At 54.7% G+C, this 26332-nt stretch overlaps 1 protein-coding gene across 6 annotated transcripts in view; it reads left to right on the forward strand.

The window, feature by feature from the left end:
• The first annotated feature begins 246 nt into the window (after window positions 1-246).
• The window catches only part of LOC122392671 (nuclear hormone receptor FTZ-F1-like), a 68102-nt gene continuing 42016 nt past the window's right edge, over window positions 247-26332 (forward strand). Inside the window, exons 1-3 of one of the 6 annotated variants that reach the window (XM_043387806.1) lie at window positions 247-341; window positions 1266-1521; window positions 3346-3366. In XM_043387806.1, the coding sequence (XP_043243741.1) occupies window positions 1275-1521; window positions 3346-3366 (268 nt within the window). In that variant the 5' untranslated portion in view covers window positions 247-341; window positions 1266-1274. Of the gene's footprint in view, window positions 342-409; window positions 429-1265; window positions 1522-3345; window positions 3367-26332 lie in introns of those variants that run through there. The other 5 variants (XM_043387802.1, XM_043387801.1, XM_043387807.1 and 2 more) reach the window with 5 other exon arrangements.

The raw sequence follows: 26332 nt of genomic DNA on the forward strand, positions 1-26332 counted from the left end.
GCGGCATTCCTGACGCAGTCAAAATAAGTGTTTTCAAGAATATCAGTATTTCTTTAAGTACCATACTTTTTCGCTTTTAGTTTTAATCTTTTCAACAGAATTTTCGAATGATCAGAGATAAATTTAAATGATCAAAAACCCAGAAAAGTAACAAATTTTTAATTGCAATTTATACGTAATCCCTCAATGTTTTTGGTTACCGCTAGGGGCCGACCTTACTTTTGTATATTTCGAAGTCCATGATACCGGTTGTAAATGGCGAGCGTTGTGTGTGTCGACACGGTGTTGGAGTGCCCCAGTGACCCAATTTTCGCTCTCGACCGGGAATAACGAAAGAAAAAGTAATGACCGTCTCGTTTCCACGCTTAATAGCTATTGTGTAATGTTATGATGTTTGGTTTGTGCTGAATTGCGGTTGGTTTTAAGATGTACGTGCATTTCTTTGTAGACACGCCTCAAACAGCAAACTGAACGTTGCTGAACTAGGTTGCAGGCAGGGACGGCATGATGATCGTGTTAAAATCCCTTTGAATTGCTTCTGTTGGTTTTCTGCATGTTGGATATTGTCTTTCAATCTGAGCTATTATTTAGCTTGGTTGTGGATAAATACCAAATTTGTATGTGCACTTTACTTCCTTCCTGGATGTCTTTTGGGGTTGCCATGCATTGTTTTGCATCCCCATGGCTTATCTATCTTGATCTCATGATTTGAATTTTGAAGATTCATGATAACCTTGGCAACAAGTGCTGAATTTTCCCTTTCTTGTGAGATGGTGTAACTGGTGTTTGTCTGAAATCTCATTACTGCATTAACACAAGTGCCAACATTTTTATTGATTTATTTTTATTACTGCTCTTTGCTTTGAAGGATGAATCAATTTGATGTCCTGCTTTTCCTTTTCTCGGTGAAGCATGCAGTGGTAATAGTGATAAAGTGTAATAATCATTATTTAATCTTAAATTTAAGTTATATGCCCAATTCCAATCAACCTGCATAGGCAAACATGCATGATATATTTTACAACTGTATGTCAACACAAGGTTTATACAATAGTTAATATTTAATTCAGCTTTAAATCTGGATAAGTCTCATCATCATTTTTGGGGATATCATGAGAGTGAAAGCAAGCTGCCCTTGCAAGCTGCTGACTTCATGGTGCTTTATGTTTGGTTCTGGTCTTCATTCAAGGTCACTGCGGCTGCGGCTGTAGCCTAATCTGCCGGCTCTGTCGGTCTGCTGACGTCCCCCCTCCCCCCCCCCTCAGACGGAGCCGATGAGTACGCTCGAGCTGGGGATGGAGACGGTGGTGGTGGCCTCCGGGGATCCTCCGGAGCCGGAGCCGGAGCCGGTGGCGGCCCCGGAGCCGGCCACCAACGGGCAGCCGGAGCCGGCGCCGCCGCCGCCGCCGGCCGGCACGGTGCTGATCGTGAGCCGCTCGGCGCCGTCGGCCTCGGCCGGCGCTGCCACCGTGCACGCGCCGCCCGACCTGTTCCTGGTCACTGAGGAGGACGAGTCGCCAGGTGGGAGCCGCGCGCCACAGCGCCGACGGGACGGGACTCAGGGTGGGATGGGATGGGACTCACGGGCGGGATGGAATGACAGGATGGCATAAGGGAGGGGACTGACACAGGCCAGGATGAGGCCAATTTGGGACAGGAAATGGTGGAGCAGGGGCTAGACGGGTTTGAAACACAGGGCTAGCAAGACGCATTGACTAGATTGCGTCAATGCGAAGGATGGACCGCATTGATGTGTAGGCCAATGGGCGGAAATCAACCACAAGCGATTACGGATATCCAAATGAGGGCGCTTATCAGGCAGTTCGAATGAAAGCTGCCATTTAAATTGAATCATGCCGTTGCACATTGGATGCAACCCTTCGTAATCGTGTGGAAAGTTTCCGATTTTTTTCACATATGGAGGTTTCGTGCGAGTATCTTGTGTGCTGTGTGGGTCGTATGCACGATATCTGTCCGTGTTCTTCTGTTATACCTGTAACCCGTGACTGTCGGCCATTGTGGATTTCCTTTGTTCTGAGGCGGATTGTTTTAGTGGCAGTGCTCAGGTAATTCAACATCGAATCCGTGAGGGATTATTTAGGTAGCGCCTGTAGACAGTGTTGCTGCGATGAAGTAAAGGTGCTATAAAACCAGAACCCAATGCTGTTATGTTACACGTTGAAATCCCCGTGATTCGCTCCGGATATGCCAGCTCTCCGGATATGGTCGGATATGGTCGCATATGCCAATCTTAACCCGTCGATATTGCTTAAACCGGGCGTGTACCCCTGTTGGCTGCGCGCCGGTTCCGTCATGGGCAGGCCCCAACGACGCTAGCCAGTCGGACGGGACCTTTCGAGCGGCCAGCCGCGCCGCAGGCACCGACGACGAAAGCGAAAGTAGGCCACCCGGTCACCCCATGAACTTGGCACTGGTTTTTATTTATCCGTGCGCCGGGCGACCGGTTGCGCCATGGCCGGTGCGCGGTGGCCGGCGAGGGCTCGGAGTCGGATAGGGGAGCTGCCTTAGCTGCCGGCGCGGCGGGGTGATATGGTCTCTGAGAACGGCACGCCTACGTGACCGCCAGTGGCGGTATCAGGTGTCCGCCCGGCCGGCCGAGCTGGCGGCGCCGCTGGCGGGCCGGGTGCGGCGTTATGTGCGGCTATTGATCAGCGTCCCGTCGGCGTGCCGGCGCAGCGCGCCGCCCTAACCCACTGCACTTGGCCCACTCGGAAAATGGGTCAGCGGTGACGTCACGCCTGCCGGCCGACGCGAGTGGCGCAATAGCCAGATGTCGCCCGTGCAGCAGGGAGGGGGGGGGGGGGTGCAGCAGACCGACCGGTCGGGGTATGGGCGACGAGAACGCCGTGCACGCCCGATGAGACGACCGCCGTGGCCGCAGCACTTTCGTTTTGCGCAGCGAGCCGCCGTGGCGCAATGATGGTCTGTGAGCGGCGGTGGTGGCAGCACCTGAGGGGACACCTGGGCCGTCGTTCACGCGCAAAGTGCTTCGACAGACACTGTCTCTGTCAACGCGTCAAAATGTTATTAAAACCAAATTTAATTAAAATGACGCCGGCTTTTGACCTATAACAACAGGAAAATTATAAGTATAGTTAGTATAACACCGCTAGACGGCCATGAGCCATCTGATTGCTGGGCACGTCACGTCATACACCCTGTAATTCATGCAGTGACCCTGTTGACACGTTCCTTTGATTTATGACCTGTCTCAGTGCTTACTATCGGCTGTGATCGGTGGTAGATGGTCTCTGCTCCACTTTCGTTATTATTACGCATCTGTCTATAACCCCTTCCCTTCGCTGACGTGCTCTCTGTTTTCAGTTTCGCAGTCGGACGAGGGAGGTGAGTGTGCCCAACACCTGTCCGTCCGTCCGTCCCCGTGTGTGATGTGTGGTGCCGCTTGTCCGCCCATAGGTGGAACTATGTGCCGAACTGGGGGTGCCCGGGCGTAGCAAATTCGCCGCCGCCATATAGGTTACCTTGACCTCCGCCGTTTGTTGCGGCTCCAGAGCCAAACTCGTGTGGAGCTGAGAGAGCTTGGGCACCCCTAGCGCGGTATAAGCCTCCAGCTATGTGTCCGCCCTCACCTGTGTGTGGATTGGGAGCTGCGAACTGTATGTCTGTATGTTTTTGAAAGATTTTATGCCGCGCTGCCAAGTGTTTCACCCTGCGCTGACCTGACCTGGCCTGACCTCATATGCCCTGCTATGCTGCCCTGCATTACCCGCTCATGCGTGCGTGGCTGTGTGAGCTATGTTCGCGCGCGCCACAGCTCGGTCAGCCGTCGGCACCGACCGCCCACGGGCGGCCCGGGCGCGCCTCCGTGCCGCCGCCCAGGCCCGCCAGATAATGGCGGCCACGATCGGTGTCAAGGTCACCCCCTCCCCTCCCTCCGCCGCCCGCCGTGTCGCCGACGGGAACGATAGCAGAACGGAGCGCCGTCCGCCGCGCCGCCGCGCGCTCTTTCGGTCCGATTTGGCGCCGGTTTTTATGCCTACCGGGAGGTCCGCTGAAGCGGGAGCGCTGCAGAGGTGCAGAAATAGGGGTGGAGGGAGGAGGGTTCGGTTACCGGACAGATGCGCAGTTAACAGACCAGACAGACTGACAGTGCAGAGCTTTACGAATGCTGTCGCCGTTAGAGGAGAGCGTGTGGCTTTAGTATTAGCCTGTAGGACACTGCGATGGTGGGATCAATGATATTTTTGGAATGCACAAAAAGTTGATGATTATGAAAAACGAACAAAGATAGTCCGTATTATTTTTTATATTTATACTCTTTCTATTATGCCATATTCATTATGATATGATATTTATATTATATTATATTTTAATATATTTTTCATTTTTATGATAGTCATCACAAGGCATACCCCAAGCTTCAGTGTTGCCTCTTACGCTGTGCTATTTGTTTTTTCTTCTTTTCCTTTTAAATGCTCCACCTGCTACACTTAAAGCCGTGTAAGAGGTTCAGGCTATCAAGCATCTGCATTGCACTTAGCAAAGCCGATGCATTCTTGTTACCTACCTTCCAACATAGTTATATAACCCTGTCGCGGTGTCGCTCCCCGCCCTGCCGGTCCCCTGTCTGAACATCATACCAGTCCTGGTAGGAAGGCGACCGTGCCCCAGACCGCTGCTTTGTCACAGTCACCTGTGTGCCTTCAGAGTTGTGCCTTCACCAGTGTCTTTAGAGCACGACTAGAGCCCTACCTATCAGTAGACCAGCCATGTGACGCGATACAACCGGACCGTATATAGTACGACCTACACGATGTCTCTTCACGCGAATTAGCGAGTTCGCAGAAACAGGGATGGTCCATCAGGTGCATGCTAGCGAAAGTCTCCAGGCATTTGTTATTGTGGCATGATTGTTGGCTCGGTATGCAGCCTTTTGTGGCTGTTATTGCAGCCTGCCATTCTCGAAACGTCTTTGCTGCTTTGGTCAGGCAATGAAGCAATTCTTTGTTAAACATTTTCCAAAAATATTTGCGTTTACTCAGTCGGTGAGAATACCGTCCAAAATAATTTCTCAGTTGTGCGCCTGCCTATCATCTAGTGATGTAATAAACGCTGAAACTTTTATAGCAAGGAATGTGGTGCAGCTCGCAGGAATGTCTTTATGTGACAGAATGATAGCCGGGAATTTTCACAATTATCGCTCGGCCGTCGAGAGCCTGGTCAGCGACTCTGCTCCCCTTTGTATGCTGTCTGGGAGATGAGCGACTCTCACCTCGGTATATACCGGTGCTTGAGTTAGCGAACCGACCCGCAGTCGTCGTCCGTTGCCGGCTCTGTACTCCGCGCGGCTCTTTGTTGTGCAGTTGCTCGCCGGCCGGCGCGGCGTGGCGAGCCCGTGTGATTCGGTAAACAGCTTTTTACGCATCGCGACTGCCCTTGACGCCAGCGTGCAGCGCCCGCGGCGATGCACGCGGCTCGCGCGGCGCACCCTACAACGCAATGCGGGACATGTTGTGCCACAGATGAGCTGGCTAGGGAAGGCCTGCTCGTTCTCTGGCCTTCGATTCACTTCCTGAAGACGGCGTGGTGCCGCTGTGAGCTTTTCAAGTGCTGTGTTATGTCAGATCGAAGTAGAGCTGGCTTTATGCGGTATTCTTAACGTCTGCTGTATGCTAAAGTTGATAAGACCGACGTGCCATTGAGTTAGTTGCTGTTATTTTTGCTTGCGGCTTTACTCTAAAATGTCGGGAGATAAGTCGAGGGTCATTGGTGTGATCGCACACCAACTCCCACTATGCACATGCTCTATCCCATTGACTGCCAACGGGTCCACACTCCACGTGACTCGCATAGACGGCATGGTTCGTAGTTCGCACTCTGTGGTGTCTTGAGCCACACCACACGGTGCTGGACTCCGTGCCCGGAAAATGGCCCCCTTCACGGTCCCGCTGGCTGAACAGGTAATTTCCTGTCGTGGTTTGACAGCCGCCGTCCGGTCGCGCCGTCCTGTTATGGGGGTGTACTATCACTTCTGTCACCAGGAGGTGTCGATGTCAGGGAAGCTGTCGTTGATGTCGCTGACACGTGCGTGCGTGTAATCATTCACGCACATCTGGTGACTGACCGGCTGTCCTGGAGCGGCTGTTTCACGGCTCTGGCAGCGAGGGATGCGTCAGCTTCCTCCATCATCTGCGTGTCTGTCCTGGTGTGCGTGGGCGTCCGGGCGGACCCGTCTGGGCGGCCCAGCACTCAGCAGGGAGGAGGGGGTCGGGGGTTTATTTTCGATGGCGAACGGCACTGGGTCAGGGGGCTGGAGGGCGGGGAGGGGAGGGTATCTGGGTCGGCGCAGACACCCCAGGCCAGCGCCGTGCCTCTCCTCTCCCCTCCCCTCCCCTCCCCTCCTCTCCCCTCCGCCCGGAGCTTCGTGACGCAGTTGGCTCTCGCTTCTCATCCCCCCCCCCCCCCAGTTGGGAGTGCAAGATCCACACAGGCCGAATGTGAATGAACATAGGGCTCAGCTTCGTGACCTCCCATCCCTCCCTCCAGTCGCACGGCGTGTAATCCCCTGAGGATCGGCCAGGGCTTGCAGCTCTCAATGAACCGATGTGCATGCACGGTCGGTGCTCGCGGGGCTCCATGTGGTAGAATATCCACCTGGGACAAACGTCACACTTGGCTGCCTGGCTGTAACAAATGACAAAGTTACACGCAATGCTTGGGTCTATAGGAATTAGTGAAAAGACAAGCTGCTGGGATCTTGAAGATCTTCCTCCAGTCTGTCAAGACAAAGTTAGTTAAACCCGACCCCAGTGTTTTGCTGGTAGCTATCTTTTTGCCGGGATGGATCTTTGGCGATTTATTCAGATAAGTTGTATGGTGTGCATGGTGCTTCATGTTCGTAAAGAAGCAGTTACGTCCTGGCCTGGTGGTGACGGGTGGTGCGTCCTGGCCTGTAGACATTGGGACAAAAATCTTTTCGAATCCCCGGTCAAGGATGCCTCTGTTGCCGCCTTGAGCGAGGCTGTATAAAATGCCTTAGACAAGGCAGCTTATGAGCTCATTTGCAGGCCTCTGCTGACCTGCACAGTGCACACAAGCGAACATCTTCCCGTTTCAGTGCCTGGCTCGGGCCAGCCTGTGTGTCTGACGCTTTCTAGCGGGCCGTTCGGTAGAGTTTGGCCCAATTGCCAGCAGCTCATCGCCGTGGTTCAGATTTGCCGTTAATCGTGCCTTCAACCGACACCTACTAAGCCAGCCGCCGACAGGTGTTCTCCTGTTGGTATGACGTCACACGTTGGTGACGTCACCTCTGACCCGGCGTGGCCAGTTCGGTCTCCGTCCTTCCGAGCGCCGTCGTCTCTCAGCGCTGCTCGCCGCCAGGCGCCAGCCCGCCGGCCACTTTCTCTTTCTTGGGGTGTTGAGCGGCGGCTGAGTGGGCGGCTCGGTTGCAGACGCCCCCCCCCCCCCTCCTCCGCCGCGGTGGGGAGGGGGGGGGTGATGACGTCAGCGGTGCGGAGGAGAGCCGAGGTGCCGGAGTTTCGTCAGGCGCCCGGGGAGACTGCGCTCCCGGCTGCTCGGCGATGGTCTGTCGGCCTGCAGCGTTCGTTGCGTCACGGAGTGCGGCTGTCCCGGCGCGGACCTGGAGGAACCGCCTGAGGGATATTACTGGCGTGAGCCGAGAAAACGCTCAAAGGACAGGTGTGTGACGGGACCGGACACCGCTCTCTTCACAGCAAAAGACGTGGTCGAAGGCATATCTCGTGAAAAATCGTCCGCGTCTGATGCGGCCCGATGTTTCACCCGTTTTGCCAAGCAGCGGGCTCTCTGAAAGCTGGTTGCGCAAATCGACTGTCGCGGATCGACGCGACTGCTGCCACTGTCAGGTATCACAGATCTCACTGTCATCTTTCTGCGACCTGCAGCTCTCCAGCTGAGGATAAAAACACGAGCAATGTGGCGACGGGACGGGACGGTAACCAAGCCTGGGCGCCGTGCATTAGCTCCATTCCTTCAGTTCTTGTTGACACGAAAAACAATACTTATTTCCAGCTACCGATGGCTCTATCGAAAATCGTGTAGATTGCATCACATGGTCATTTTTATGAAAAGTACAACATTCTATTCCTATTCCTTTGTTATTTTTGTCTAACAGTCTGGGTACTACTGCTCATAGAATTCAATAGAAATGGACAGCCGTTTCTTCTTATCTCACCTTTCTCCACACTAAATAGCTAATTTGGGTTTCAAGTAAATGCATGCTTTATGCAATAGTTTTCCCAGAACTGGAGGAAAACGGCCGATGGTATCCGTGGGTTGCATAACCCTCTAATGGTGTCAGGCACAGGCGCGGGGGCCGGGTCAGCCCGCTATGGTCGGCCATATTGAGGTCAGCGGGACGCCCAAAGATGGCCCATTGCAGGCCCATTATACTCTGAGTCACCGCAACCAACCACGTCCTTTGCATAAGTCCTTAATCATCGCCAATCGGCGTAAGCTGTGTCGCAACTCTCAGGTGTGCGTACAGCCGCACAGTTATGTAACAGAGTAATCTGTCGATAATTTGTATCCGCCACGCCGCTGGAAATTCAGCCACTCTCCGGTTGGCTTCCACTGCTCAGTGCTCTGTGGCGTAGGTACCCAGTAATCAGCACGGCGCAGTCTGCAGCGGCAGCGGCCGGAGTCTCTGTTTTGGAGCCGCCTGTCTGCCGTGGATTAGGACTGGGCCGGCTGGGCTGGGCACCGGCCCATCACGCGATGTCATGAGCACGGCGGCTGTGGCGGTGGCTGCAGTGGCGATGGGCAGGCACGGTAGACTACAGACCTACAGAGCCCGTGCCGATTGATGTCCGTGCCGTGTGCGGCTGCACACACGGGGTGGAGTGACGGGTAGACCGGCCCCTCTCCGAGTCGGTCCGACCGCGCCAGTCTGATGAATGGTCAGATATATCGGCGGCGTAATAGAACTCTGCAATATCCGTCTGCAACACTGGGTGGGTGGACGTGTTGGGCCCCCCGGCGTGTGCCCCAGCGTAGCCCCCATGGGGCCGCGCCGTCCAGCCTATACCCCGCCGCTGACGGCGCGCTGAGCTGGCGCAGCCCCCGGCGTGACGTCAGCGCCTGTTTGCCGAGCTGGCCGGCTGGCTGTCTGACCCACTAACCAGGCCGGCCTGGCCTTGACACACTGCACTTGGGGCCGCTTTTTACCGCCTCAGGCTCGGCGCCGCTCGGCTGACCGACCAGCCCGGTGAGTGAAAGTGAGCGGCGCTCCGAGCGCGGTGCGGCCAGACCTTTCGTTTTCGAACGCCTGGTAACCAGGTCGTGCTGCCACTCGAGTCGGGCCGGGCCGGGCCGGGTCGGGTCGGGCGGGTCGGGTTCAGAGGGGCCGGGCCAGGTTCAGAGGGGCCGGGCCAGGTCGGGTCGGGTGGGGTCAGGTCAGGCCGGGTGGAGCCTCGTTTAGTGTTGACGGTGTCGCAGTCGGTTTACTAATGAGATGCAGTAGAAGTTAGGGCGAGTCATCTCGTCTTGAACAGGCTAGTCCGTGTCCGTGATATAAATTTTAATTCCATCATTGGCAATGTCTCATCAATAAGTTTCAAGTCCCAATGAGTATCAATAACCAAAGCTAGAGCCGTTCTTCTCCTGATAAGTATGAGTCCAGGCCAGGTGCGGCAGTAGCAGTCGCCGCTGCCTTGCTCGACGCCTGTTCCTAGCTCCGTGCCGTGCCGACCTGTGTGCCCGATCGTGACTGAGCCCAGCCCGTGGCCGGCGGGCAGCCATTTTGGCAGCAGTTTGGACCGCCGTGCATGAGTGCGGCCCGGTGTGGGTCGGGGCCACGCCGAGTGCTCGTGCCGAGCCGCTGCTGGGGTCTACTCAGCTCCGCTCCGGTTCGGCCTGGCTCCGGTCACTCGCTGTTCCGACCGCAGTACAGCATTGTGGGGTATCGATGAAATGTCGAACACCAGCCGCTGTGCTAGGGACTAGACAAATCATGAATAGTCAAATGGATACGAGCATTGGTTGTCTGATCTCGATTCCAAAGTCTACCAAGAATAAATCATCCCTAAGAAGTCCTGCGTTCGTGAACCGTTTTTGTAAGGCTTAGCCCACCCTGGCTGGTAACTTGTAATTCCTTGTCCCTAGATGGCACTGCGGGCGGGCGCCTGAAGGTATGCTGTGCCGCAGTGTCCGCGCACCCGGGCCGTGATTACGACGATCAGCCAATTGGAGCGGACGGGGAGGGCAAACGAATTGTCACCGCTGAAGGTGGCTGCTGTCAAAAATGAATCCAGTCTCAAGTGGAAACACGTTAACTGTTCAATTTGTGTTTTGTTGTCCAATGTCCATTATATTCGTTTCATGAGACTGAATTTCTAATGTAGATTGTGAGAACGAGATCCCTGATTGTGGTTGCAGGCTGCTGCTCTTACATTGAATGAATTTCGAATGGAGGGTTTGAATACCTTTTATCTTGTCTTCAACAAATATTTAAAGCCGTCGTGAATGATCAGATATTTTCATTCAGATACAAACTTGTAACTTGTGGGCTTGTAACAGCAGGGACCGACCGATTGCCTCAAGTAGACTATGGAAACGCAATAAAACGATCGATTTGGTTGCACGACCGACCAGCCTTTATGGCCGATGAAGGGTTTTTACGCGGCGGTCTGACTTCTGACCGGGTTTTAACTGTGTCTCCTGGCGTGAGCGGTATTATCCGGTGAATCAGATAGGCGGAATGACAGTCGGCCGGCCGTGGTTTCCGTGATTAGTATCGTCTCCAACCTGGTGGCAGAGCGAAAATGCCAAACATTTATGCGGAGACCTGCGTCGGCTTTTCGACGTGCAATATACCGCTGCCTCATAATCTAACGATGTGGATCTTTTCTCGTCGAGCCGGCAGATGCGTTAGTGTGCTGAAGCACACAGCCCCTCACCGGGCGTTGATCACGCTCACTGGATGGTGCAACTGCAGGAAGTGACACTCTGAAACTCGTCACCATCCTGAATAGAGCTGTCATGTCTGCGATAGTGCAGCGTTGTGCAACGAACGGTGCCGCTGTGAGATCTGGATTAACGGACGTGTACGGACGGTGTGAACCCTGGCGCCGGGACAGGAAATGTCCTCGCGGATTCCGCTCATGGTGCAGTGGAGGTGGGGCCGCGCTTGAGTGAAACTGGGTCTAGCTGAAGGATTATTGTAGAATAGAAAGTTCACCCGTGCCGTACAATTAATTGTTCAATGTAATTCGATTGGAATGATTATTAGTCATTCCAGTGCGCGCTCCTTAATTGCTATGCGGTATGGGAACCTCAACATTTGCGAATCACTTCCTGTTATGTTACGAAAACTTCATCTATGTATGCTCATGCTCTGAAGGATTAGTTGAGATGCTCAGCGGCATCAGCATGCCATGCACTTATTCAACGTGATGTTCGACACGCCATCCGGCTTCTCAACTTTTTGCGATGGCTCCTCAACAAGCAGGCGTGTTTGTCGCTTCTGCAGCCTTCTCGGTATGGTCCTCGTCATCGATACGGCGTCGTCCATTCACGCAGTACCCCCGGCACAAAAACGACCACCGTCCTATCAGCGTTCCGTTTTTATCGAGCGTCACGTGCACATCTGATGACTGGCTAACCGTGTGAGAGGCTGTCATCGTTTGAGTGTGAGAGGTTGTCATCTAAATTCTGACTCACTCAGTCCCTTCGTCCTGGTTTATCCTTCCCTTATCGTTCCAGAAGCGAGAATGTCATCCTCTCCATCCGTATCCGGCTCTTTTCCATCAGTTGGTTTAAGGAGGGGGACAGTCACCCCACCCGATTCGTCTGTACCGGTCTCTCCGTCCTGCACAATTCATCCCCGTTCATTTTTGCAGGATGAAGGGCCCCCGCATCAGTCAAGGCTACTGCAGGGGAGCGAGAGGGGTGGCACTTCGGGGAGAGAAAGGGAGGACCTTGGAGAGAGCGAGTCGGGACACTTCCCCACGGCGTCGGCACTGTGCATGATGGGTCATTGGGAACTGCCCGGAAGGGGGCATCTCTCGAGAAGCCTTGTGGTGTCGAGAGAGGCACGCATGTATGGAAATTTGACGAAGATTCACCTTTGTTCTAGTTTCGAACGTTCCCAGTCTCGACTGACTCGTGGTCGGCTTTGGCGCTCTTGTATCGATCACTCAAGTCTGGCAGAGCGATGACCGATGTGAGACGGCCGACTGGCTATCATAATAACTATTATCGACTGAGCGGCTCCCCAGGGCTCCTCTTGTGAACGAGGGAACCTGGTGCCGATTACACCAGGCTGCGTGACCTGAGAGTTATGGTACAGCAATTCACTTTCACAGTCGCACCTCAGGTAATACCCGACTCACGGCTCCATTTCCCGGAGTCCAACTGTCGGTCAGGCATTGTGTCATGGCTCGCGGGATAATATGCCAGAGCTGACAACTCAGTAGATGATACTCATCATTGAGAGAGAACAAATGTGTGAAGTGAATCAATCGAGTTGGCTAGTCGTTATCGTTGCTAAATAATACCTATTTCCTGGGTCTGTCTGCCTCATTGAAGTGACTGTTATTTTTAGTCATTTTCCGCATATGTTTCGTTATCAAACATGTGCATTTTGCAACATGTATGACTCACGCCCCCGTGTGCGGGTCGTTGGGTATGGGCTGTGTCGCTCCGATTCTGTATACGGCTGCGCCCCATTGCGACCAGCGGTGCCTCACAGTGACCGAGAGCAGTGGACACTGGACATTGGGCCCTCCATCCGTCCCGCCGGGTCGCTTCCGTGTTGGGTTGGCTGCCGGACGGCCATGACCCAGATCCGCCGGCCGGCAAAACATGCCGCTGCTGCTGCCGCCCGTGCAACGGCAGGCGCTGTTTCCGCGTCCGACCGACCGACCGAGCAGAGTGGTCCAGCGGCGCCCCCTGCCCCCGACCCTCGGGCGCCAGTGCCTGTCCGACAACGGACAAAAACACGAGCCGATGTGGTCTGCAGGGCGGCAAAAAAAAAACCGCCGTGGGTGCTGGCTGACCTATTTTTGGTGGTAGATGGGGAGATTGTGTGACATGGACGAGCTGGATTTTACGGAGCAATGTGCTGCAATGTATGGGGAGATGGCGGTGTCTTCTGTCCGCCTGGTGGCCCAGCGGAGCAGCGTATATTAGCAACCTATGACGGTTGGGTGACTGTGTACCTACCTATGTGAGCCGAATTCTACATTCATTTATCAATACATTCATGTATCAATGGATACCTATATGTGGGTCGAGCTAGATTGCATGCATGCAGTCGATACGTAATAGGCATTCCTGATGTAAACACAAGTCATGCCAAGAATGCAACTGACCTAGTTGTGGTCAATTTCGGAAAGTGAATACGTAGATCATTCAGCCGACCGCCTAAACTGGTCATAGAAAATGTTTTATTGCATGGTATTGATTACGGACCTTCCGTCATTACTGCTGTATCATGGATACTGTTGTCAGGCTAGGCGGCATTTTCGGTGAATTTCGACGGTATGCGTGCCTGTCTGAAGGATTGACCTACTAAAGTCACGCCATACAAGCCTGACAACTAAATATCCCCAATCAAATCGGCTTATGTGGCCCATTTAAAGCATTTTCCGTGACATTGCGACCCCGGATTGATCTCTAATCTGGACGAAACATTGAGCCGTAGTCGGTCCACTCGCATGCTGATTACATGAAGTGCTCTACTAAATGGAATTTTTCCATTTGCTGGTCATTTTCCGCGTTCTGCGTCGTGTGATCCGTTCCCGTTGGCCCAAGTGGCAAATGCTGACCACGGTAAATCCCTCATGTTTGCACTAGACAGTCGGTGCACCGGAGTGTCAGCTCGAGTCGATGGAGTGAGTTCCGTGGCTCCACTCAGCCGCCCACTGCCGGCGGACGGCGGGTTCCATGATCTGCGCCGAAGGCCGCAGCTCACGTCCATGCGCTGCTGAGCTGAACGGCTGGCTATTTCTGTAGCTCCACGTCCAGTGAACGTCGCAGTGCCTCCTCTCGTTATGGCCACAGAGGTGCTCTCCGATAATGAACTCGGGTACACAGTCACGTCACTGGAACTCTCCTGCGGGAATACAACACCCTCTCCACTATTTTCCTTCCGCATCGCTCAGGATCCACTGTCCTTGCCCTATCCCGTTCCCAAGTGGCGCGATAACCCCCACATGCAGCCGCATTGACTCCATAACTCAGTTGTGTGGCATATCGGCACCTGTCGCCTGAAATTCTGATGCTTCAGACGGACGGACTTCGTTGTCACTGTCCAGAAAATATGTTGTGTTACCGTATTACTATGGCAACCTGGCAGTCTTTATTGTGTGACAGTCCTGCGTGCTACCTTCTTCCTCGCCCGAACGGAGCCACCGACGCAGAAGCCGCATTGATCTGGACCTGCTGGTGGAGCACCGCTCGATTTTTAATACCTCCTCTTCCGAGGGGATTTATGCGTTTCCTTGGGCTAGACGGGCGCGTTATATAATTGAGTGTGACCAGCTCCAGTTGTAGTGCGACTTGATCTCCTCGAGTGGACTGGGATAGGGTACGCAGGCTGCCGCCGACCGACCGGTCGGGACTGGCGACTACTGCGGCGTCATAGGCCTCGGTCGGTCCTGCGGCGGCGGCGGCGGCGGCGGCGGCGGCGGCGGAGCGTCGGTCGATAGGCTACACATCGGCAGCGTACTGCGCCACACCGCCGGGTGACTGGTGACGTACCGGCCCCAGCTGTGCCACTACGGGATATCCACCTGGTGCTACTGTCGACCCCATGCCCGGCTGACCCGGTTTCCTAGGGGCTCAGCCCTCCTCGGCTACCGCCGCCGCAGCCGCGGGCTCCGGCGGCGGGGCTATTGATTGACCCCAATACAGCGCGGCCCGAGTCTGGGTGACGCGGTCACTAGACCTGCCGGTCGAATCGATGCAGGCCGACGGCGCTCCCACGTATACGGTGGTGTACCGACGTACCGATGTAGTGGCGTGGCCGGGTACTGGCGGAGTATTATTGAGTCATACAGTCAAACAGTCAGACTCTGAGTCGGGCAGAGTAGTGACCCCAAGAGTGTGACTCTGTCTGTCTAGCGCCGCCCACGGGCCACAGGTCACGGAGCCAAACGGCGAGCTCCCTGGCGACGCTTGTCTGGAGAAGTGGTAGGGGTGGGGACATCAGGGGTGTCTTTAGGGGCGCGCTGATAGTCGGTCACCTTTTGCAGGATGACAGGGTGGGGGTGGACGCTAGACAGACTACCGTACCGTACAGGGCGTTCTGACGGCCCGTCACTGGATGCATGACGGACGTGCCGTCACATCCGTCACAGCTCTAATGACGAACCGTCATCCCGCCCTGGGCGCTCCGCCTGACTCCACTGCCGCTAATGGAGCCGGGCGCTCCGCTCACTTAGAGCGCCCGATGAAATTTGCCGCCCCTCCACCCCGCCAGGGATCGGAGTATTGTGAACGACGGGGCAGCGCCGCCGGCGGGGAAAGTCGACGGCAGAGGGGTGCCTCGGAGCGCGGATCGTCCTGCGAGTCGCACGTTGGGTTAATGGCCTGTGAAATGGCGGCTGAGACGGCCATTGGTCATCTCGAGCGTTTGATATGGGGTTTGTGTAGGACATGGTCGCCGCTATGTGGGAATGTTCCGCCCGAGATTTCACCGGTCCGCGGTGGTATTCCTGGACGGCGTCTGGCAAGCTTCGCGGGATATATGGCATGCCAAACTAATATTGTTTTGGAAGTCTGTCGCCTTTCGAGTAGCCCGTCACAGCTGGACATTGTCTTTTGATAATGCGCTCATATCTTTTATAATGTCTTGATATTTTTTTGTCATATTTTAGGTTACTCATCGCTCTCCTCTCGACATTAAATCATTTCAAAAGTATTGAAACTCAATCATCACCTTTCAACAACAACCTTTTCATTATCCATTGCGTGGAGCCTAAATCGGGGCTCGTTTTACCCGCCACGGACACCACTGATCGCTGCTGAATCAGCCCGCCGTCAGAAGCTTGGGCTCGCCGCCGAGGCACGAGCGTCGTGGCCTACATTCGATTATGCAACCCGATGGCATTTGAGGTGTTGAAATCCTCTCTAACCACATAGATACACGTAAATGGACCCCAATTACTGGACTGGAACGCCGGGCTCTGGATCGGGGCGGGCTGCTGCTCGGCGGCGGCCCCCTGAGCTCGTAGGCTGACCCGCCGAACTCGACTGTCGGCTGGCTGGTAGTTCGAGCGCTGGCCGCTAGATGGCAGGACAGCCTCCTCCGGGCGCCGCGGCGGTACCGTCGCTCCGCTATGGGCGGTATCAGCTCCACACTGCTGTCACAACTGCACCGTTCTGTCCCCAAAAGGCGGCGGCTGAATTCCAGTCTGTCGTGCCGGCAAAATGTAGACCCCCTACCGATCTCTGCGATCCTAACAGGAAAAGTCGCATAGTACGCTACTTTGGTCTTTGATAAGCAGTCCTGGCCTGCGGCCCGGGAAGTTCGTCGGAAAATCGAATTGAACGCATATCGGCACTGGTGAAAATGATTGATTATGCATTCACTCAGATTGATGATACTTAGGACTCCGCGCTCGAATTTCGCCGTAAATTGCCTGCATGCCAACCCATCGTTCCTGCGCTGCCTTCGATCGAGCCATATCCCAGTCCGATGAAGGATCTGCTCTGAGCCAGTCTCAGTCGCAACTCGCAGTCAGGTGCCGAGCCAGTCAGGACCCAATCGGATGTACAGCGCAAGATGACCTGAGCCTTTAGGATAACAGTCCTGCACTGGTCGTCCTGCACAGCTATGCACTGCACTGGTCGAGCTGTTATCCAAGCTCGGCCAGAGCACTGGCGTTCCGCTGGTCAGCAGTGCTCTGGCTGTCGCTCTGCTGGTCCACAGGGCACTGGCTGCTGCCCAGTGCCCACTGAAGTGGGCTGATCAGGATGTGTGCTGGGATGTCCTCTGCTCCCGGGACTCAACGGATGGTCTTTCTGATGGGAACTTCTCTCCTCCTACGGTGGCTCAGAGGGAAAGTGCACTCTTCGGTCTCCGGTAACTCCAGCCACTGGCTAGTTGGCTGCCATTCTACCGGTGTAGTTAATCCTACGGAGGCCGGAAATCAGGCGCTGGGGCTTTTTGTGATTCATCGCAAACTGAATGAGCGAGGAGTGAAACCGGCCTTCGCCTTCCGAGCCCTTTCTTTGCGCTCCTACGCATAAATGGTGTGCAGCTATCGCAGTGCAGAATCTTGCGCTGCGTTTGGCTATGCGAAGAGTGGAAAGTGAATGTGGACTTGCATCAGCCTACTATCTTTTGAATTACAGTCGAAGTTGAATTCAGGACTTCTTTTAACTCGAGCAGAGGGTTGACTAGTGCTGTAGTGCCTCAGTATGTCACGTGGCCCGTCAGCTGCCAGCTGTTCTCTCTCTCTCTCTCTCCCTCTCTCTCTCTCTCTCTCTCTCTCTCTCTCTCTCTCTCTCTCTCTCTCTCTCTCTCTCTCTCTCTCTCTCTCTCTCTCTCCCTCTCTCTTTGTCTCCCGTGCTCCATTTTCCCACTATCCCTAACCCCCCATATTCCCTCTCCTACTCCCCGCTCTGCTCCCTTTCACTCTACCCGCTCTGCCCTACCTCCGTCTCTGACTCCCGCTCCCTCGTCGTGCCACCACAGTGACCTTGACAAGTGTGAGTCACACGGCCCGCCACTGCAGCTGCCACACTCTCCCTCCCTCTGTCCCGCGCTCCATGTGTGTCTGGCCCGTACTCTCTCCCGCTGAACTCAGCCCTCTCTCCCGCGCTCGGTATTTCCATCACTCTCCCCTCACCTCTAACAGAAATACTTTTAATTCTCAATCACTATCCGGTGCTTTCCAGCTGATATTATGTCAAGTAGTGATTTGTGCCTTCTCAATGGTGGATATGCTGTGCTTACTATTCAAGACGTTCTATCTCTATCCGCCCTACTACATAGCTATATTTGCTATTGCATCAAATTGCAATTACATACCTTTTTAGAATGTATGTAAATTTTTAGAAAGCATTAACCTATTCTTCTGACCAAAACATGTTTTCAGTTTTCGTCTGTTGGCGCTATGCTATGTGTGACCGCTTTGAACGTGCTTCTTGGTTTCTTCTTTCGAACCGTATCAGAGCGCGTGTCCGTTTTTCCATTCCGCCAGTAGGTTATGAGTGGACTCCACTGCTCCTGCTGCTCACATCTTTTCAACCTTTTCGTCTTGTTCAAACCCGCTATCTCCCTCACTCGCGTCATCCTGTCCTGGCTCTCATTGACTTCAAGGATGCTCCGTGTAAAATGCCGTTGAAGACATGGCCTCTTGGTAAGACGGACCCCGGATCTGCCTCGCCCTTCCCTCTCCCGCTGAGTCTCCTTCTCTTGTTCCGTCTCTGATATTCCATCTCTGACGTCAGCCGGCCTGACTTCCCGTTGCAGGGGGCGGCCGACGCGACGCCCTTGACCGGGCCGGGGCGCGGCTCGGGCCACTTCCGTGTGTCACGCCGGAACTGCCGGGCCCGACGGCACGCCCGCCCCGCCCTGCGCCGGTCGTCCGGGGTCGGGGTCGCGACACGCCCAGCCGACGACTTCCTCGGTAGTTGGGAATGACTACCAGAAATGAGTACGGGCACTCCCAAGTTCAATGTCGCTTTGAGGCGTGTAGCTAGGAACGGTTGCTGGGTGACCTGCTCGCCGGCGGTGGACGGTCGTCCGGTTTGTCTTTGCTCTCTGAGAGTTTTCCTGGGCCAAACTTTTCTTCTGCTCGCCCATTGAGCGTCGTTTCCGGTGCTCCGTAGTTTACCTGTACTGCGCCGTCAGCCGTCGCCTGGGCTCGCACGCCATAGGGCGGACCATGAGGGCCACGCCGGCCGCGTGGGCGGTGTGAATCACCACTGCACCACGGCTCTGGTGCTGCTGGTGGCGCTGCGGGCCGCCCCCGGCCGTCTGCCGGCGTCGGGCTCCACCTGCCTCCGCGAATGGCCCGTCGAGCATGGCCAGGAGCCGGCGCCACCTTTGTGCCCGGCATTTCCGCAGTGTGGGCGCCGCGGGCCAGCCAGCCGGCCGGCGGGCGGCACCTGCCCCCCTCCCCCCCCCCCCGTCCAGCGTGCCTATACCTACCTCAGCCGGGGCTGTGTCCGGGTGTAGGACTGGCGGACCGGACCCGCCGACTGCTGTAGACACCTGCGTCGGGCGTCCACCAGTCCGAATGCCGACTGAGCGAGTGGTGGATACAGCTATCCGTGTGACATATTTAGGTCATCTTTGGCTGTATCTGTAAAGGCTGATTGATTGACTTGTTTCAATACGCGTTGCACACTAATGGTGGTATTGAACTCCGTACCATCGCTGATTGAAACCTAAATCTGACATGGCTTATGGTCGACCAGGCACAGTGTACAGTCGTGTATTGTCGCACTGCCCAATGCCTTCGCTCGATAATCCTCCAGTGAGACACGTGTAGGCGGGCATTATGTCGACGGGAGCATTATTCAACGGCGGGGATTTTCAAACACGCTACCCTTTGGCTCCTCGGAATCATTTATCGTTGACACGTGACTGCAGACGTTGTAGAATTGTCGCTATTTCGCTGTGACTCCTGTCCTTTCCTGTTTGATTTACCTCTTCCCTGTATTTTCTTCTTCCTTTTCTCTGTCCTGTGACAAGCGGTGATGTACCGAACAATAACCGTACTAACTTTTCCATGATTGAAGTGAGCTTCAGCGCTATTTCCGAAAACGGACGAATTAACACAGGTGAGCTGTGTGTTCTGCACTCAGTTTACCATTTTTCACATGGATGCCGCAGTGTTGATCGTTCCCTTCCTTCCTGTGGTGGCACCTTCCCACAATGAGTTGTTTGCAGTCTGAACTTGTGGTCGCCAATGGACGCTAACTCAACTGCCCATGGGTAACATTGACCAAACTGCAGCGCTCTGTGGTGATCGCTGACGTCCGCTTGACGTTATGTGGCGTCACTAAGACTTTATGTATTGTTCTGAGATGTTCCCTAGGCGTTCTGCAGTAACGCCACTGCCCCCTGCAGACCGCTGTACGACTCCTGGACGATCGTGCAGTGAGTGTGACTGTGAATGGTTGCCGGTCCCGCCGGCGTGTCGGCGGCGCTTCCATTGGAGGCTATCGGTGCCGATCGGCCGCCGCTCAGCTGGCCTGGCGGGCCGCTCTCTCACGAACTCACCCCGCCCGTCACTACCACCGGCCAGTCCATTCACCGGCTGGTGATCGGTCCGCCCCGTGCCGTGGTGTAAGGGCAGAGTCCGCGCCGGTCTGAGATCTGAACGGTGCTCATTTGCAAGTCAGAATGACCACGTTCGCTTTCGTTGGAGGTTCTGTATGATTGGGTGGTACTGAGTAGAATGCTGTCTCTCCAGGGAGGCTGGTGTTGTTAGACCAACCGCCTCGGCCTGTTCAAGTGTTCAGTGAATGACCACACTCTGGTGGTGTTGAGACGGCGTAACCTAATGGTCTGAGCCACACTCCGCTCTGCTTAGGTGTTTAGCACAGTGACCGAGATGCCAGCGGCTGTCGGATGGACCTGTCTGCGCCTCTGCTCTCAGCGCCAGCACTCCCCAATGTGGAGCACCCCTCCCCCAATGGACAGGGGACATGACTTCCGTCTGACCCAGCCGACAGTTGTTGCACGCCGTAGTCCACACCCACACGCCAACTGAAGCTGCAAACTTTCTATAGCAGCGTCCAGTGCAAAAATGTTGTCGGCAAGTTGCACTGAACTCGGCACGTCCCGACGAGTTCGCAGAAATTTTCGCTCGAGTTTCCCCAAAGCGGGCTTTCTCATCACAGTTTGAAACCACCATATAAGTATCTGGAAGCGATTGATATAATCTGAGCTTGCAAAGACTACAGCAACACAGTCCTTTCCACGTGTAATCCAGATAAAAAGAGAAATCCTAATCCAATCGTGAGGTGGAAAGTGGGCTAAACCGGTTGCCAACAGCGCGACCTATTATCTCATTGATTTCCTTTGTAATAGTTTTGATAAATTGTTTGATAAATTGTTACGAGATTTGACGGAAAATATTGTCGACGGCTTGCTTCTCTGATAATGTGTCTCGTTTTCTACCGTCGTCTCGGCTGTTATGTGATGCACCGGTTTGCAATGCATTGCTCTGGTGGTGCACCATTCTTTAGCTGTATTACATGCGAATTTTCTAGTGGGTGGTCCAACCACTTAAAGTTATAAGTTCTGATCGGAGCGGTAATGGACATTGGAGTCAGGAGCAGATGGGATTCGGAATTGATGGCAGGACCAGCAGTTAATGGGATGAGGGTATACGGGAGAATGAGCACCTATCAGATCGCAATTTGTCCGTGGGTAAGGGGTTTGTGTTCCTATCGTGCGTGCGGATGGAGTTTCTCCAGATAGTCCTACTGAACGCAGGGCGAATCGGAGATGGACCTGGTGATAGGGAGTGTGCCTTGAGACCACAGGAACATGACTAGGACGAGTCGAACCCATTGGTCGGACACCCTGGGGTCTGAGGCCGCTGGGACTGTGTGGGGTTGGGATCCGTTGGGACTGGGTCGTGACGCCCAGGGGCCGCCTGGGACTAGGTCAGGTCCGTTGGGGGACTCTGTCGGGGTGGCGGACCATCGCCACCGCTGCACTCTGGCCCAACCGTCCCGTCCCGTCCCACCGCGCCGCCGCCGCTGCCCGTCGCGGGTGCGTTGCGACACGACCGTGGCGAAATGAGCGGTCCGATCGGCCCGCACCAGACCTGGGATTGAGGACACTGGCAGGGCCGGCCGCTGAGGATGGCCTGACACCGCCATTGCGTAAATCGAGGATAAACAAATACGGCGCCCCTAATGGAATGATCATCGCCTATCGGAGGTGGGCCAAATTTATAACAGAGGACCGGTTCGGCTTACCCGGCTGTATGTAATCACAGCTGCAAATGGAGAGGTTTCTGGTGCAGTGAGTTTCGTAACGCAGCTCTGCTATTGCGTGGCCGTCATTGCAGAGTAGGCCATGTGAGTACACACATACCTGTTCCATTTTACAACTGCAGAAACCGCTGTGTCACTGTCTGCCACTAAGGTGTGCCTTGCACGCGGGCTGAGGGCGAGACGTCAGCGGCCCACGGAGCTTCCATAATGCACGGCCGCTGCATCGAACAAGTTTGAGCGCCGCGCCGGCCTGTCGTGAGAACAAAATGTTAATGAGCGTGACTTTGTATACTGGCGTTGAATAATCCAACCTTCCTTCCTGGATGGAGGTTTCCTTGTTCTGGGTTCATGCTGTGGAGGTTATTTGGTTCGAAGAATATGGAGCTGCTAAGACCTAGTGCCTACTGCCAATTGCTAGTCCTAGTGCTGCTGACTGGTTACCGTGGTCAGGGAATGGAGACGAACACTGCTGAATGGATAAAGTCGGTGCAGATAATAGTCATACCAACTTCATGACGGTGTCCCGAGCTGCGTCCTTTCGTTCTACCATCACTGCTGGGCCTATCGGACGGAACGTCCCATAACTTGGTCTTAATTTCACTGCACATTGGTCTTTGTCGCTTCACCAGCTGGTCATCGCTTTATCAACCAGCCTTCACTGAATCAGGAGATGGGGAGCATAGAGTGGCTCCTTGGTTACCTAATCTGGGCCGAGCGTTGACGCGACCTGACCTGACCTGACCTGACTCGAGCCGTATTGCAAGACCGAGCCTGCCGAACTGCCGATTATTTCAGCAGTGGATGGCATATTCCCGAGCGTGAAGGACTGGTGACCATTTAATGGAAGCCTTTTCGGCCTGCCGCCTGTACCTGTACATAGACAACGGTCAGGTGGACATGCCTTCTTGATCAGTGCTGGCCAAACAGGGGTGGACACGCGGCAGTTGAAAGACTGCTGCATAATACCACATTGTCCACAGACCGCCAGATGACTGGAATCATAGTCCATATTGCTTATCACGCAATTTAGCGTGTCTGCTGTGGGTGTGAAGACAAACTGGACAGACCACGTCGCTGAACGTGCTTGATAAACGACAGTTTGTCATGGCAGTCATGTGGTGACTTTTGCGAGGGGGAGCGCCATTCTGTGGTAACACTTGTGTATCGAGTCCAACATCTCCCACCTACGTAGGTAGGTGGGAGATGTTGTTGATGACATGATCCCACAGCTTTATTCCGCGTTGACTAAGCACCATTTTCATCTGATTTTCATGAACGTTTTGTGGCTTCAAGCCCCAGAAACACCAACACATGTGACGGGTACCTATGCCAAGACCACTCTGCTAAGATGCCTTGACATCAAAGGTATCCCGGTAAAAACCCTAATATTCGCCGTGAACGACAGCTCCGCGACGCTGACGGATTGCCAATCAGTGTTTTACGGCAGCCATCGGTCGAGGCCGTGGGGATCCGCGTTTACAGTTTCTTCGGCAGGTTTGGTAAGTGAGCTGCCGTGTTCTGCTGACTGTTGATGAAGCTTCCTCTCAGTCTCGAAGAACGTTGCCAGTTTCTCAAACTCGAGCCATTTGCGACCTTTGGCCTGAGCTGTGTTCTTCGGCCGTGGTTTCCTAAAACATCCGGGTTAAAAAACGGATCCGACGCAGATGGATTCAGGTCGCTGACAACACCGCGACATAAATAATAACATGACTGCCGTCGGCACTGGTTCGGAACCGCCCCTCCCCCCCCCCCTCTCTCTCTCTCTCTCTCTCTCTCTCTCTCTCTTTCTCTCCCTTTTGCGACCTGACGCCCGCCGCCATGACCAGAACTGCGGAGTCGGAGTCGGAGTCGGAGTCGGTCGGAGTCGACAGTTGTGACCGGAGTCGGAGTCGGAGTCACCGAAAATCTGTCGACTCCGCGGCCCTGCCAGGTGTGCGGAGTCGGATTCGGGAGTTGGAGTGGATCGGAGTCGACATTTCTGCTCGGAGTCGGAGTCGGAGTCGGAGTTGGTTTTTGAAAGCCGGAGTCGGAGTCGGAGTCGGAGTCGCCGTAAATCCATCGACTCCGCAGCCCTGGCCATGACCCACCAGAAGCTGAACTACATGGAACTGCAAAATGTCACCACTTATAGGGGCGTTCAACCCGTCCCTCCGTGCACCTGCCTAATTTTCTGGGCACGTGCCTGTCGTCCCCATGGCGCGTGCCCGAATCCGTTATGGGCCTCGTGTCCCATCCCGTCCCCGTCACGGCCTCATCCCCTCCGCACGTGTCTCCTGTCCCGCCGCACGTGCGGCCCGTGCCGGGCGGCTGTGAGCGGCGCCCCGGGCCGTGCCGCGCCCCCTCGCCGTCCATGGCGTCGGCACATTGTTCCGTCTCGTTATCCAATTGAGCGGCCGAGTGGTGTACCAATTCCGCGTGATTAACTGTGGTGTTTGGTGGCGGCGCCGTCGGCGGAGCCGGGGGCCGGCTGGGGATCGCTGCACCGTCTCGGCCGCCGGCCCTGTGCGTGTGCGTGTCGTCCTGTTGTGATCGCACGGGTGGCGTTGACCGGTCGGTGAAAGTCGCCTCAGCGCCCGGCCGAACACTTTCGTATTTATTTTGGTCGTGCGGCAGGACGATGCCCGGGAACGCCGGCCCGTTCTCCGGCTATAAATACACACTCGTCTCGGTGTGGTACACAGCCGGCGCACCTTTCTCTCGGTGGGACGGCGGGTCAGTGGCCGGGCTGTGACCCAGGTCACTGTCCCCCTCTCTACTCCCCGTCATGGTGGGAGGGAGGGTGCGGACGTGACCGGCTCAGGGGCCGGGCCGAACCGAGTCACGGTGGCATGAAAATAAACCTCGCGCTAGGATACATGCGTAATGCAATCGCTAAGATAATTTGTTGTGCCAAACTTATTTTGTGAACATCAGAAAGTTTGGTTAGAATCTTAATTTTTAGGTTACGATTGTATTCTTATGCTTGTGAGGAGTAAAAGTACGGCGCTATTAGGTGAATTGGTATACTACGCAGTTTTAATTTCACGTTGCCAATGTTAATGAGCACATGAATGTGTGTATTTAACCAGTAAAACGCCTTTTGGGCGAAGAACGAGCGAGCGAGATAGTGAGCCCTGCACGTGCGGAAGGGCGAGAGGGTGCTTCCAACGGGCTTGCGCAAAGCACCCTTCTAACCGGTCGCTAGCGGTGTGCCAAATTTGAACGCAATCGGCCCAGCCGTTCCTGAGATCTGGAAGCGGCATTCTGCACGTGCGCACGTGCAAACGGGGTCCAAAATGACTTTTGCCCGGCACCCTACTAACTGGTCCCCAACCGTGTACCAAATTTGAGCGCAATCGGCCCAGCCGTTCTCGAGATCTGGAAACGCCCCCTGCACGTGCGCACGTGCAGTAGCACCCTAACCGCAACACATGGGAATGCATTGCCTGGTGGGTGCCTACCTGTATGCCAAGTTTCAGCGAAATCGCCCCAGTAATTACCGAGTTACTGAAATGGGAACAAATTTGGCACCTCTTATTGTTGTATTTTGCACGTGCACTGAGGGTGACCCACATGCATCGAGACTATCCTATTTTGGGTAGAAGGGATGCTGCTACCCTACAAAAATTACCGCAATTCAATCGCCCAAGCGGCTGCTGAGATATGAGCCTCTCAAAATCACTACTTTTGCAAAACAGCTTGAACACCCTTGACTTTTCACGTGGCACGTGCCACGACGGTCACTGAGATGTATCAAAAGTAGTCAATTACGGGGTAGAAGGGATGGGGCTACCCAACAAAAAAGACCGCAGGCCAATCGGTCCAGCGGTTGCTGAGATATAAGCCTCTCAAAAGCGTTACAGGCCGGGCCGGGCCGGGCCGGGCCGGGCCGGGCCGGGCCGGGCCGGGCCGGGCCGCTCATACTGATATTTTTCCGTTATATTGAAAAGACTCACTTCGCTCGCTGCGCTCGCTCGCTCGTAATTATGTTTATTATATAAGCGCTACGAAGGATTGACTGATCAGACGGTGGCCGTCCTGGAACTGCTCTGTTTATTGCCACGCTGAAAACGTAAACGGAACTCTGCATTTTAGGTCACTGGAGCAGCTTGAGAGGCGCCAGTTCGGCACCGATTCAACAGCTGCATTAAAAAGGAACGTTTTTAAATGCGAGCAGCAAGTGTTAGTGATGCCACGCTAACATGCTTCACCGATCGTTTTGGCGTGCACTTCATGTAGATGGCTGCTGTTTTGAAACTGAAGTTAAGCCCTCGTTACACGAAAATAAATATCGCAACAGTAGACAGGTGGCTCATGCATTCTATAGTGGCACGCGGTCAAGCCATGCCTTTCACCGTGGCTTTGCATAGCTGAGGCGATTTGGACTGATTTTTCCTGTCGATTATTTCGGCCAGTGCTTCGT

The sequence above is a fragment of the Amphibalanus amphitrite genome, unplaced genomic scaffold (genome assembly GCF_019059575.1).
Source record: "Amphibalanus amphitrite isolate SeventyFive unplaced genomic scaffold, NRLGWU_Aamphi_draft 000496F_arrow, whole genome shotgun sequence".
Classification (NCBI taxonomy): domain Eukaryota; kingdom Metazoa; phylum Arthropoda; class Thecostraca; order Balanomorpha; family Balanidae; genus Amphibalanus; species Amphibalanus amphitrite.